Consider the following 15,000-nt stretch of genomic DNA (forward strand, 5'->3'; position numbering starts at 1 on the left):
TAATTTAGTGTAAAAATTGAATTTCAATTAGAGTTTAATTTTGCGTTATATGTCTCATCTAATTTAAATTTTTAAATTTCTGTGCCAAATTAGTTAATTTAGTGTAGAAAACGAGGAGTCCAATATAATAAACCATAAAAAACATAATCATATAACTAAAAAAATTCAAATTTATAAGTCATCTATATATATATATATATATGTATTAATAGGTAAAACTTAGAGAAAATTGAATTAGAATTATAATTATAATCCAATTTTGCATCATATGTCTAAATTTATGTAGGAATTACACCATAATTATCCACTTAAGCTTGTGCCATATGTCTACTTAAGTTTTTTAATTTTTGTGTCAAGTGAGTTAATGTGTACAAAATACTAAAAATCTAATATTAATGAACTATAAAACTTAAAAAAAAAAAAAAACAATCACATATACTCAATAAAAATCACATGTTTCTCAAAAAATAAATAAAATAAAAATCACCCCACGTTCTATCTTATTAAAAATTAGAAAAAAATGATCATAAGTAGTATTAAATTTAGGTAAGAATTTTAATATTTGACTAATTACGTTTACTTAAAAAAAAACTAATTATCTATATTTTATGATAAAAATTTTGTTTAATTTTAAATGTATCTATATGTAAACATGAATGCATAATTGGACTAATTGTTTATATTTTTATAATAAAAATTTTGTTTAATTCTAAATGTATATATTTATGCGTTTGCATGAAGTTACTTGCTAGTTTATTTATTTAAAGGGAATACTAGTAGTGTTAGTTCAATCTGCCATGTAAGAGTAGCTCAATTATTAGGTCATTTTCTAAATGGCTTAAGGCTCCAAATGGAAGGAGGTTTCCTAAAATATATAATATATTATATTTAATTGTCTATTAGTATTGCAAAATAATAATACGAAAAAAAGTAAGGTCTCTTATTTAATAAATACAAATATTTTAAAAAAAATTATATTCTTTTCGAATGTTGTTCATTCTTTTAATACATTTTACTATGTTTGCAATAGTTTAAGGAAATTGCTTTGGGCCTATCCCATCTTGTCAAAGTTTATGCCCGCAATATATTGTAATTTTGGGCTTTATGTCTTATATTTTATTTTTTAAAGGAAAGAAACCTAGTATTATTATTAAATTAGAAAGAAAATCAACAACAACATAATGAGAAATGTATGATGGAACATCTTCCATCCAAACTAACAAAGGAAAAGAAAACTTAGCTTTCCTAACTAAGGCATGAGCTACAAAGTTACACTGCTTCCTAGTATAAGAGAAGAATGAGTTCTAAGAGAACTCGCAATAAATAATGTGTTTTTAACAATATGACCAATAACTGAGCGAGGAGAGGGACCATCTGTGAGAGCCTTGTAAACCAACACTAAATCTCCTTAAAAAACTGAGTGATGTAAGCCTAATTCAACAACAAACTGAGTTGCCCTTCGCCTTGTTAAAGCCTCCAAAACCTCTATCGAAGAAGGTAATGGAATTTTTTCAGAAAGGGCAGCTAAATCTTCTCCATTGTCAAGACAAACTACCACTCCAATCCCCGCTTCACCTGTATCTTCAAAGGTTACCACATCATAATTAGTTTTAATCCCTTCAGTCTTGTCTTTGTTGTAGAAACCTGAGGTCTTTTGCTGAAATTTAGAAAGATAATTGCTCGCTGTGTTGAAATTTTTTTCAACGGGTAAACACAATTTCTTGAGTCTTAATTTGTTTCCGTGATACCACACAAACCAAGCAACTGTGACAAAAAGATTTAACTTATGTGAGTCCAACCAAGTTAATTAGATCATACTAGCCTCATCACACGCACTTTGTGCGTGTGATGAGGCTTTTTTTTAGAAAAAAAAAATTGTGTTTTTATTATATATATATATATAATTTTTATTTTGTAAATCTAATTTATAAGTGGATAAAGTAATTTGAAAATTAACAGGAGAATGGTCCTATTTTTTAAACAATATTTTAGTGGAAGTTAGGGTTGTATTTTTACTGAATTATTCTTTAGTTTTGTCTCTACTTAAATATAGGGTATAAGAACAGTTTTGAACTAAAAAATGAGGAATCCAAACTAGGAAAATCCCTTAAATAATAGTACAGAAAAAGAATGAATACCGGAGGTAATCTTTATGAATCCAACTAAATGTTAGATCCTAGATTTGGCAAAGAACCGTGCAGTCCTAGATAGCATGAAACGTGGACTCTTGAGTAGTTCAACACAAGCTGCAATTTGCATTCTCCAAGATTTTCCTTCGTTGGTAAAGCCTTAGAGCAAGCTCTCCAAAGAAAAATTCTGGCTTATGTCTTGTGTGATTACTAATTAGTGAATAAAAAAATCTTCTATCCCAAATGTTGTATTTTATGCTCTATTAATCACTATTTGTCACGTATTTTTTTTCCTTTACACTTATAAAAGCAGTTTAAAAATTGAAAAAATCATCATAGAACCTACATTATAGGTTGAAATCCTACAGCATATATCACTTCTTTTTTCTTGTTAGAAAAAACCATATAACTAACATACTACAGTTAGTAAAGGTATAAACCATAAATTGGAAGTACAACACTTCCAAGTCATACCAAAGTTTATTTTATTTTTTTTATTATAAGAAAATGGTGTCCGTTTTACTCTTTACTAAAATATTTTAAAAATCTCATAAATCGATAACGTGATGGATTGTATTAGAGATCTTTTGAGTTTACACCCAACCCAATGACCACAATTTTTTTTTTTTTTTTTCTTTCAAATTTTTAAAATTCATTTATAATAATTGCTCTTAATTATCATATTATGACATCAATTGATTTTTGGTATAAACAAAAACCTAAACCTTATTCCAAGCAAAAGACTTTACCAAAGATTTTCATTCATTGGAAGATTAGGAACCTTCTAAAAGAAACATTAATACGGACCGATAATCACTGATAGTCAGTCTGATATTTCAAAAAAAGCAAGACCGTTGGTGGGTAGATCCCCTACATCGAATACAAACTTAGTTGTCGACTTGTCGTTCAATACTAAGGTAATAAATCCTCAAACTACCCACAATATGCAATAGAAAAAGACTAAACTACCCCTAATTCGGACACCTGTCAATCACCTATTGGTCTAACCATCAAACCCAACATACAGATTCTTAGAGGAGATATAAACTCCCAAAACCCTAACCCTTTTGTTCTATCGCACACACCTACAAAAGCGAGAGAGAGAGAGAGAGAGAGAGAGAGAGCCACTAGGGTTTTAGGCAAAATATCAAAAGCAAGAGCTTTAGAGAGAGAGAGAGAGAGAGAGAGCTAGGGTTTTGGTAATAAGCTAGAGAGAGAGAGAGAGAGAGCGACAATGGTGGCCGACAAAGGGAAGAAGCTAAAGACAACAGAGAAAGGCGAAGAGGAAAACAACTCCGAGACCATCGACGAGAAGCTCGTCCTCTCCATCGAAAAGCTCCAGGAGATCCAAGACGAGCTCGAAAAGGTTTTTTACTCAATTGGGTTCTTACTCTTTTCTTGTGCGTGTTTCTGTGTTTTTTTGCATTCCTAAATTTTCTCGGAAACCAATCAGGATTGTGTAATTGAGTACTGTCTATCTGGGGTTTTTTTTTTTTTTTTTTTTTGGGCGCTGGTAATGTTTTAATTAATTGCGGTGGATTCCTAATTGTAATGACTAATTTGGTTCTAGTAAGTGCATGAGTGAAGTGCACAAACTTAAAGATTTGATTTTTGTTTTTCTGGGTGAAGGTAATTAAGCTAATTCAGGAATTAATTAGCTAGTTGGATTCCTAGCAAAATGAATAGTGTTGGTTTTTTTTTTTTATGTGTTTTGTATGTTGTGGGTTTTATACACTTAACAATTTGCACATTGTAATATCTGGGTGTGTTGATTTTTTCGTGGATGGTGAATGCTTAAATTTTGCTTGGATTCACATAATTCATTCCAATCCAAATCAACTGGTACTCTCTGGTGTTTCCAAGGGAGACATCCAGCGTTCAAATCCCCCCTTCCCAACTATTGAAAAGAAATCAAATTCGTTCATTTTGCACGAGATGGAAGTTGAATTTGGACAGGACCAAGTGGCAACCCATGGATATGCTCTATATTGTATATGATTTGTTTTTTGTTTTTTTAAATTTCAATTTCAATTGGTTCTTGTTGTTTGAGTTGTTTTTGATTCATTGTTTATCACTTGAATCTAAAATGTTCTAACATGGGTTATAAAATGTTCTAGATCAATGAGGAGGCCAGTGATAAGGTCCTAGAAGTGGAGCAGAAGTATAATGAAATACGCGGGCCTGTTTATGATAAGCGGAATGAGATTATTAAATCCATTCCGGACTTCTGGTTAACTGCTGTTAGTAATCTGTCTTTGTCTCTCTATTTTAAGGAAAAACGCAATATGTTTGCTGTTATATATTTTATCTAATTTTTTTGTTTCCAACTTCGTGCAGTTTTTGAGCCATCCTGCTCTAAGTGAACTATTGACAGAAGATGATCAAAAGGTTTGGGCATTGTACCTACATTAATAATAATTTTAAATCTTAATCAATGAGCAATGCCACAAGGATTCTTCTTAATTATCTTATTATTTAGCTGGTTTTTCTCAATGTGCTTACATTGTGATTTTGCTTTATTTTTTTGCCTATGTTGTTGATAGATATTCAAGCATCTAAGCTCCTTGGAAGTGGAGGATTTCAAAGATGTCAAATCGGGTTACTCTATCACATTTGTGAGTTTAATTCTTTTCCAAATGCTTAGTCCTATAGACAAATATGGAAAATCAATTCCTTTAACTCTTCATTTTGATGTAGTTGTCAATTTTATGCAATGTTTCAACTAATGAAAGCAATAAATTGTAATGGATTTGTTTCTGTGATTTGCAGCACTTTAACCCAAACCCTTATTTTGAAGATACAAAGCTTACAAAGACTTTTACTTATGCTGATGATGAAGGAGCAACAAAAATTACGGCCACATCAATAAAGTGGAAAGAGGGCATGGTAAGGCCTACTTATATTACTACTAGCCATATTATACTTGTCTGTTTTGTTGTGGTTTGGTGATTAATTCTGTTGATGGTATGTGAAGGGCATACAAAACGGAGTTAACCATGAGAAGAAAGGGAACAAGCGGCCTGCCACTGAAGATAGGTTGGTTTTCCACTGCCTGTGAACTGGATTTCAGCCAATCCATTGGCATAATAATCCATTTTGTGCAACCAAAAAAATAAAATAAAATGGAACTGTAACAATAATGCAAACAAGGATGTAATAACAATTTAGCTTTAGTCACTTCTGAAATTCTAGTTGTTTGGGGGTCATGATGTGCTATGATTAACGTGATTATTGAAACTTGTTCTGTTTGTTGCTGTTGGCTCCTGGGCAATCTTTTTGGTTGGTATCCCTCATGTAGGGTGTATTTTTTTTTAATGGGAATTTAAGGTGTATTTGATTTTTGTAGTAACATGCTCCACAATATTGCATTGGTAATTCGCTATTGCAAGGTGGAGAAGGCATGCCCTCCCTTATGCCTTGTGTCAGTACCCTGATTTTTGATGATTGTTACCGTCAATTTTTTTTTTTTACATGTCAAATATTCCCTCATTGTTATTGTTCCTTTACATTGTTTGAGTTCTGGATTGAGAGGAGAAGAATACTAGTGGTTGCCTGAGTCATGTATTAAGTGTTACTAATGCTTATTCCTTCTATCTCCAACTTTCAATCTATGGATAAGATTAACACCTTGACATTCTTTAGATCAATTGAACATCTTCACTTTCACTAGTACTTCATGCTTATGCCTTATTCTAAGTCCACGCTTTGCCATGTTGGATGCAGCTTCTTTAGCTGGTTTTCAGAGACTCCAGAGAAAGATGACTTAGATGACATTCATGATGAGGTAAGTTCTATTTTAGTCTACAAAAATTCTAGCAAGAGTTTTTTATCCAATGCTGGGAGGTACTGGCGATGTTTATTTTTATTACTACTACTACTACTAGTCTCATTGCACTGCTGTACTAAGCTTTCACTTCCAAAAAATTTCAGATTGCAGAGATCATCAAGGAGGATTTATGGCCGAATCCCCTCACCTACTTCAATAATGTAACTTCTTTTTCCCTGTTTTTTTTTCCCCTTTAATCCCATATCTCATGAATGGGTTTTTTATTAAGTACTTGGCCTTTTTACTTACATAATATTTCTAATAATAATTGATGACCTCTCTGTCATAGGAAGCTGATGAAGAAGACTTCGATGAGGAAGAGGCTGGTGAAGAGGTAAATGAAGATATGGATCTTGATATGAATAATTTGAGGGCATAATTTCTGTAATTCTGGTGCTGTTGTCTATTGCAGGGTTTCATGTTCTTTAATATTTGTTTAAGAGCTATTGTTTTATCTTTTATGTGCTTTGTCAGTCCTAGCTTTGTATTGCTTGCAGATTCAATTGATACCTTTTCAGGTAATATATTATCTAGTTCAGAGAAGATGTGGTGCTTATCATTTAGGAAACATGCTTAATGAAAAGAAGATTAGCAGTCTGATAGGATATTAAGACCTATCCAAAAAATGAGTCTGATAATATATTAAAGCTGACATTTGAGTTTCATGTAGTATGTTAGGTGCCCCCACCTGGGGTGCCTCAGCGCAAGCAGTAAGGGAGAGTTTCTGGACAAACTATAATTCTAGAAGTCTCTAGTTTGACTCCTAGCTGAGGCATTTTGCGATTTACCCGATGCTTGCTCAGTAGGGGTGTGTAGGCATCCGGGATTTGCCACTTAGGGGTGGTCCCACTCAAGGTAGTCAAAGGCGAAAGGCGACCTTAAGGCGCCAAGGCCTTGTATTGCCCGAGGCGTGAGGCGACAAAAAGGTGCTAGCCTGAGGAAAGCGAGACGCCAAATTCTTAATATATTTATTTTACATATAGAATTTCAATCATATGTACCTAGTGTATTATAATAATATAATGAAGTATTTTTCAATGTGTAGCATGAAGAAATTAGGTCTATCAAATTATTTCAAAATAGGATTAACATGGTTTAGGCTCTATTAGTTAGTTCTAACAATACATTTTACAATAAGCTTCTATATAACAATAAGTCTTACAAAACAAATTTGTAAATTAATTTAAATAACAATAGGTTTTATGACATGCCTTTGGAAATAAATAGTCTAAAAATAGGTTTCACAACAAACTTCTATAAAAAAAATTAAAATTAAAAAAAAAAAAAAAAAACTTGAGGCTCTCGCCTCAGCGCCTTTTTCATGGCTTAAGGCGGTCGCCTCGCTCGCCTAGGCCCTAAAGGCGAGCGCCTCACTAAAGGCGCCTCGCCTTAGAGCCTTTGAGGCGCCTTAGTGGCGCCTCGCCTCGCCCGGGCGCCTAGGCGAGCTCCCGGCTCGCCTTTGACTACACTGGTCCCACTGGCCCATACCTTGAGGGGGTTCATTGTAAAAAAAAGTATTATTTAAGTGATCTAGAACAGTTTTAGCAGTGAATTCAAGGTTTATGAACTTCCTAAATACTTCTAGGCTTTTCTTTATTAGCCTTAAATGAATAAATATATCAAGATGGCAAGAGGAGGTGTGGATGTCGATGAATTGACTAAAATTACTCCAGTAATTTTATAAAATCCACTATCATTTGAACCGGATTTATGGAGTTCTGGTTTAGCCTCATATTTTTACTCGAAAAAGAGGGTCTGACATTTAGGTTCAATTGTATGTTTGCGGGATCATGGCTTCTCTCTCTCTCTCTTGAAGGGGTATATGGCTGAGGAAATCAAGGTGAGTTGACTACATTTAATGAACAGTTTATGTGGAAACAACAATTTCATAATGGATTACCCAAAGAAAAAAATTATATAGGATGAATTTATCTTAATGTTGTGATTTGTTATTTTTCTGTGATAGAGATTGGAGTAGGCAAAGAAGATTCTTTTGTCAATCTGAGAGATTTCTTATCATGCACACTTTCAAGCTTAAACATTTTTATAGTGCCTTTTCAAATCACACTATCTTTATTAAAGGAATGACTGTTACTACCACTTTTTGGAGGAATGCTTAGGAGGGAATGGAAGGGCATTTCCCTCATAGCCATTCCATTCATGCCCACCAAACTCCCAAATAATGTAATAGTTGGAATATCCCTTAAAGATCCTTTTTATTCAGTTCCTTTCCACTTTTAGCATTCCTTTCCCTTGCTTCAAATGGGATGTAAGTGTTGTCGCCCAACCTTAAGGGGTTGGGCTAGTGGTTCCCAAGGCTTCATGACCATGAGATCTTGGATTCAAAATTCCTAGCCAACATCTTTGGGCCACCACCAAGGGATTTCTTGCTTACTTGGTATGTGGCACAAAACTCTACACACTAGGGGGGATTAGTCAGGTGCTTGAAAAACTCTGGACACCCATGTAGGCAAAAAAAGGTGTCATCTGCTAATCAATTTTGTTAGGTAGGACAACAAGCAGAAGTATGCTTAGGTTTCTAGCACACAATACACTTTTTTATGACAATGGTGATACACAATTAAAGTACTTGCTGGTCGTGGATGATAAAAGGTCAACTTTAGAACTATATTGAATAGCTGTGGAGGAAAATTTTGGGCTCACCGGTGGGAATACAGTAAAGTTATCATTAAGAGGCTTTTAGATAGATGTTCAGTTCAGCCTCTCTTCATCAGTTAGGTAATGAGCAATATCTTCATGAATTGTTTTACTCTGAGTAAGCTTTAAGTCAAAGAATACTTGCCTCATTGATGGCTTGCAACTATTTTTGGAGCATAGTTATCATTCATCATAGACAAAAAACCAAGGTGAATCAGTTTCACTGGGTCCCTTGATGGAAATGGACGAATAGATGGTGAATGGAAGCAATTGCTGCACATGGAGTTTAGTTAAAGTCTTTTCCATGAATTGAAGTTCAATTCTTTTCCATGAATTGAAGATGAAGATTTGTCATTAAAAGTTGCATCTTGAGCGGTTTTGTTTGTTTCGTTCATTGAAAGCAGGCATTTTACTTATCAAAGACAGTTTTCACCATGGCTTCCTCCAATTTGGTTCTTAAGTTCATCATATTTATATGTTGAAATAAAATATTTTTTGATTGATAAGTTATACATGCACCTAGTGGGTTTTGAACCCACAACCTAACCCTTCAATCAATTACTATTGGATAAGGAAGTCCTCGTTTAGCTATACTCATTGGCAGTTGGTATAGAGAATTAATTGTAGTAGATTTGAGGCTCGTGCTATGAGGAGGTCAAATAACACTCTGGGTTTTAGTTGGTTAATTAAAAATTTAGGTTTCAAAGATATTTCAAAGCTGGAATCAGTACTTGCAACATGCTTGGATGATGTAGGTTGAAATAGTTTTCCTGTGGGGTTGGCACTAGAATATTTATTTCCATTCCTGAAACCATATTCTATCTTTTTAATATTTTTTAAAAGAAAAAGGAAGGCTTATTTTTGGATGTTAATAGATAATATAAGATTGTATCTGGAGTAGTGTCTACTGAGATAAATTTCTGTTTGAAATGGATAGAGAGGGACTATGCAATCCCTTTTGCTATATATTGTTCTCAATTATGTAATGTGTTTCTCTATAGAGGTTTATTATATTGTACCTACTCAATTCGTCGTGTGAAGATGTCTGTTTAAAACTTTGCAATGAAATGTCTGATGAGGCCTCTAATTCCGAGATTGATTTTACTTCACAATGCAAATACATAGTTCTGAATATTTGCACGAACTCTTAATTTAGCAGCGAGGAATTCTGTTGATTATAATAGTAATTATCCCATCAGTAATTTTGACTGTTGAAATTGTAGAAATAAAATAAAAAATTGACTGTTGAAATATTTAACAATACATACAATCACACAGTGCTTGCCTTTATCTCTTTTCCATCACATTTCTATTTTCCAGACCTGTTTAGAAGCTATCTTTTAGTATTTGAGTCCTATGCTTTCTGAAGTCATATTTGATGTTGAATGCTTTTTCGACTTTCTGTTTTGCCTATAACCATCTTTTTAGGATGTGTTTGGATACCGCTTATTTTGCTGAAATTGAAAAATTATTGCTAAAAGTACTGTAAATAAAGGTAAAAGTTGGTTAAAATAGTACAGTGGGGCCATGAATAGTTCTAAAAAGTGAAGTGGGGTCTATGAATAGTAACAAAAATAAGCTGAATAGTGAAATAAATTTAATTTTTATCCTAACCCAAATGCACACTTAATGTGAATATTGGACTGTTATATTTCAAGGCTGAATCAATGCCAATGAACGACTGTTATATTTCAAGGCTGAATCAATGCCAATGAACTACTGTCTTTCCTATGGCAGGGAAAGGAAGGTGACGACTCTGAAGATGATGAGGATGACCAAGAAGAAGATGAGGATGATGATGATGATGGTGGTGAGGACGATGGCAAGTGATCTCGCTTCATTAGTGCATTCACTTGTGGCTAGCACTGCTTTGGTAACAGCTTTGTGTAAAGTGGTCTATAGTAGTTGCTGAAGTATCCTGTGATGGTGAGGATGACACAATCTTCACTCCTTTATGATAGCTCTCTATCGTGTAGGCAACCGACTGCCACCGCGGCCAGTCCGTAATTTTCTGACTTTGTTCTTTTTGTACTTTTTAAGGCCATATTATGCTATTTTATGGGGTTATTTTTGTGGGTTCCCTCCCTAATATCCTGTCTCTTAAGACAAAAATGGTATATGAGCTTTATATGTTACATTTTATCATAACCTATGTGGGGAGTAAATCATAGTACTTGGTGTAAAGCTGTTCGAGTATCCTATATATGCCAGATTATCCACAAATTGCGCTATTTTTTAGCATGTTATGGATCATTATTGTGACCTTTTTTGTTAAAATTTTAGCTCAGACCCGATGCAATAAGGGATGGTGTAATAGGTCTGCGTAACGGCTAGCCACATGATTAACTGATTATTAATATTAATTGTAATGAAATAATTGTCATGGTGAGAAAATGAGTAATTCTATTTTCACAGTATGATCTCCCCAAATTCTAGATGTCAAGTTGTTATTAGTTTTTTTTTTTTTTTGGTGCCTGTCACTGTCATCCCATTTTAACAATCAATAAAAACTTATCATTTAGAATTTGTTGTGAAAATGTTTTGGGTTTAGCATTTCTTGTGTGAGAAAAATAGTAATAATACATGTTTACCATTTTATCACAACTTCTGTTTTTATTTTTAAAAGTCCAATTTTTTTAAAAAAATGTTATTTAAAAAAAATCAGTGGATTTTGAAATATTTCAATAGACCAAATTAAAGCGGGGCCGTTGTCTCCTTATAAATCAGGGGAAAAAAAATATTAATTTTCTTTTAAATGGATTCATTTGAAGGTTTGGATTAAAAGTTATAAATCCAGAAAATGTATTGGATGTCATGCAAGCCATTTAAAATTATACTATTTGATGATAGAAGAATACGAAAAATAAAAAGATTCCCTACTCGAGAAACTCCAAAGGAAACTGAAACGAAAGACAAACAGAAGTTTTGGCTTCTGCTGGTAAATCCAGGTTCCCAAGAAACAACGCTGCACAAGTATCACAATTGTCATGTTGATATGTTGTAACTTGTATTACTCGTGTATCAATTGTTCTCTTGGCTCCTTCTCTCTCTCTCTCTCTCACACACACACACACACACACACACACACACAAATCTCTTGGCTCCATTAGCTATAGGCTAGAAGCTGCTTAATTAGCTTTAGCATTGTAGGTGTAAAAACCTTCAGTTGCTACAATTTTTACCAACCATCATCTCAAATTTCTCTTTTATTCGGGAATGTATTGCTATATATTTTTAGTAACCATGAATAGTGGTTTCTCAAATATACAACCTACTATTCAAGGGTTGTAATCATAAAAAAATATATTATTGGAGAGAGAGAGAGAGACAAAGAGGAAGAGAGATGGAAGAGAAGAGAGAAATAAATTTTTATATATTATTTGATTGTGTAGTTTATATTATTTGATTGAGTTGTATGTAAAAATAAAAATTGAGATGTTGGGTGTATTGTTAAATGTGTTGGTAAAATAGATAAAGTGGTGTTTGAGGATGTAAAATAATTTATTTATTTATTTTTACAACTGTATTAAATAACAAGTTGTTGTTGATGATGGATCAATAATTTGTCAATAGCGGTGACAATTTGTTTTTGTGTGTCGGGTTCGTATTGTGTCGATTTATGAGTATTTGATTATATGGGTTAATACTGACACGTTTATTAAATGAGTTAGGATTCTTTAACTTTAATACGATCTATTTATAAAACGGGTCAATTGTATTGACCCATTTATCAAATTTTATCAAAGCGAAAAAAAAAAAAGAAAAATTTTAACCCAATTGATTTGAACTATGAAAAACCAAACAAACAAAACTTTTTAATATAAAATTCAGAACCAACAAGGGTTTGCATCACAAATAATCATTCAAAACTAAAACATATTTCAATATCACAAATAATTAATCACAAAATAAACTACAACAACTAACAAATTTATATACCTAAGGTTTTGAAGAGTATATTGGTAAAATGACAATTAAACGGGTCAAACGAGTTCTGTAGGTTAGACACAATCATGACATGTTTGTTAAACGGATCAATCGTGTCAACTCATATATAACACAAACTTGTTAAGCCTAACCCATAACCTGCTAACTTTGGGTGGTGTCATGTTCTTGGGCAAGTTCAGATTTTCCTACTCCTACTTGTCAACTCAATAATTGTAAAATTTATTGCGAAAAATATTGTGTCCGTAAGAGTAATGTGTTGGGTGACAAATGCACATTAGGCGGGGGCAAAATGATTTGACTGCAAGTGTGCTAGGAAAATTATCAACTTTATAAAAGTGATGGTGGTGCAAGAGTTGCAAAACATAGTTATCAAGTAAAACAAAATTTGCAGAAATGGTTAGCCCAGTCATTCCCACTGTTGATCTCTCTCCTTTCTTTAGAGATGGGGATCATCAGGGTGACAAGAACAAGGCCATGGAGGCAATAGGTCAAGCCTGTTCTGAGTATGGCTTCTTCCAGATTGTGAACCATGGTGTGAAACATGATCTAATGAGCCAAGCCCTTCACCTCTCTAAGACATTCTTTGAGTACCCTGATGAAGAAAAGCTCAAGTCTAGTCCTGGGTCTGAAGCACCACTTCCTGCAGGTTACAGTAGGCAGCCTAAACACTCGCAGGACAAGAATGAGTACTTGCTACTGTTTCCACCCCAGTCCAACTTCAATGTGTACCCCAAAAACCCACCTGAATTCAGGTATGTCTTAAGACTATTTGCATCACCGAAAAACTAAATCACACACCAAGAATAAATTTTTTGATAATATTGATTACTGAATGTTATCACTTATCAGAATACAAGATTTTAGATTAGGTTTTATCCTTACAGTGAAATTTTCTCATTTATTTATTTATTCTTAATAATACTTATCGTTAATTAGAAAAAGGAACTACAGAGAAAGGAAACTAGTGCCATCTAATCTAGGCACCCTACGAAAAGATTAGGGATGGAGAAGATGAGAATAGTATTTCCCTCAATATTACACAAAAAGCTAATTTAGCAATGTTATAGGCGAGCTTATCATTTGAACTAGATTGAGGATATATAATAATATCTTATTATTATCATTATTATTTGTTAACGTTGGTGTCCAGAACTCTTCTAGCAACTAACTATTTCGCAGGTGTGTAATTTCCCATCCCTCAAACATTAGGAAATGACAGGGATACTAAATATACTAGTTAGAAGGTTTGGACCTAAGACCTCATTGGGTTTTGGAAACCAATAGATCAAATAATTAATAATCCATTATTGGTTTGTATGTTCAGGCAACTATTTGTTAACTAAAAATATAGAAAACATGTATGAGAAATAATAGCATGATGGAATAGTTCATTACTTATTAAATATATTGATTTTGACAGGGAAGTATTTGAAGAGATTTTCTCCCACTTAACCAGAACTGGTATCCTTGTGGAGAGCATCTTAAATGAGTGCTTGGGTCTCCCTCCCAACTTCTTCAAGGAATACAATCATGATAGGAGCTGGGATTTCATGACGGCTTTGCATTACTTCCCGGCAACTAAAATTGAGAATAATGGTCTCTCCGAACATGAAGATGGGAATTTGATCACTTTTGTGTTTCAAGATGAAGCAGGAGGCCTAGAAGTTTGCAAAAATGGAGAATGGATTCCGGTAACACCTGCAGAGGCCACAATCGTCGTCAATGTAGGCGATGTCATTCAGGTATAGTCCAATATTCACAATTTCATTAATTCTCAAAGTCATCATAAAATAGGTTTCAAATCCTATCCTATCGTATCTATATATTATATAATAAGGACACGACTTCAATTATAAGGTAATTAGATTTTATCTTTATTATCTTTATTAGATTTTATCTTTATTTTATCAATTATAAGGTAATTAGAATTTATCTGTATTTATATAATATTCCCACTAACAACATGTTGAAAGAAATTTAAAAAAATAATATGTTTTGTTTTTTTGAAACTTTTGGAGGTGTTGAGCAACAACAAATTTAAAAGTGCAACTCATAGAGTAGTGAGGCCTGAAGGAAGAAGCCGATACTCCTATGCCTTTTTCTATAACCTGCAAGGAGACATGTGGGTTGAACCAATATCACAGTTCACCAATGAGATTGGAGAGCCACCCAAGTACAGAGGATTCCTTTACAAGGAGTACCAACAGTTGAGGATGAGAAACAAGACCCATCCACCTTCCAGACCTGAAGATGTAATTCACATTACTCACTATGCAATATCCACCTAGAACCTAATGCATTAGAATTCTCTCCGTTTCAAATGGATCTATTTTATGCTTCAAATTAAAGTATGCTTTTGTGCTTGTGGAATGATCTAGGTTTGGTTAATGTGAGCAAGGTGCATATATATATATATATATTGTCTTGGTTTTGTCTTTT

At 33.5% G+C, this 15,000-nt stretch overlaps 2 protein-coding genes across 2 annotated transcripts; both read left to right on the forward strand.

The window, feature by feature from the left end:
• The first annotated feature begins 3,147 nt into the window (after positions 1-3,147).
• LOC142631660 (NAP1-related protein 2-like) lies at positions 3,148-10,844 on the forward strand. The gene is made up of 10 exons (XM_075805887.1): positions 3,148-3,495; positions 4,247-4,369; positions 4,467-4,517; positions 4,673-4,744; positions 4,899-5,015; positions 5,104-5,165; positions 5,853-5,913; positions 6,060-6,116; positions 6,245-6,289; positions 10,351-10,844. Exons 1-10 carry the CDS (start codon positions 3,364-3,366, stop codon positions 10,441-10,443), a joined length of 813 nt encoding a protein of 270 aa, XP_075662002.1. The 5' UTR covers positions 3,148-3,363; the 3' UTR covers positions 10,444-10,844.
• Positions 10,845-12,847: 2,003 nt separating this feature from the next.
• LOC142630973 (flavonol synthase/flavanone 3-hydroxylase-like) lies at positions 12,848-15,000 on the forward strand. Its single transcript, XM_075805031.1, has 3 exons — positions 12,848-13,313; positions 13,982-14,303; positions 14,580-15,000. Exons 1-3 carry the CDS (start codon positions 12,955-12,957, stop codon positions 14,847-14,849), a joined length of 951 nt encoding a protein of 316 aa, XP_075661146.1. The 5' UTR covers positions 12,848-12,954; the 3' UTR covers positions 14,850-15,000.

The sequence above is a fragment of the Castanea sativa genome, chromosome 4, assembly GCF_040712315.1.
Source record: "Castanea sativa cultivar Marrone di Chiusa Pesio chromosome 4, ASM4071231v1".
Taxonomy (NCBI): domain Eukaryota; kingdom Viridiplantae; phylum Streptophyta; class Magnoliopsida; order Fagales; family Fagaceae; genus Castanea; species Castanea sativa.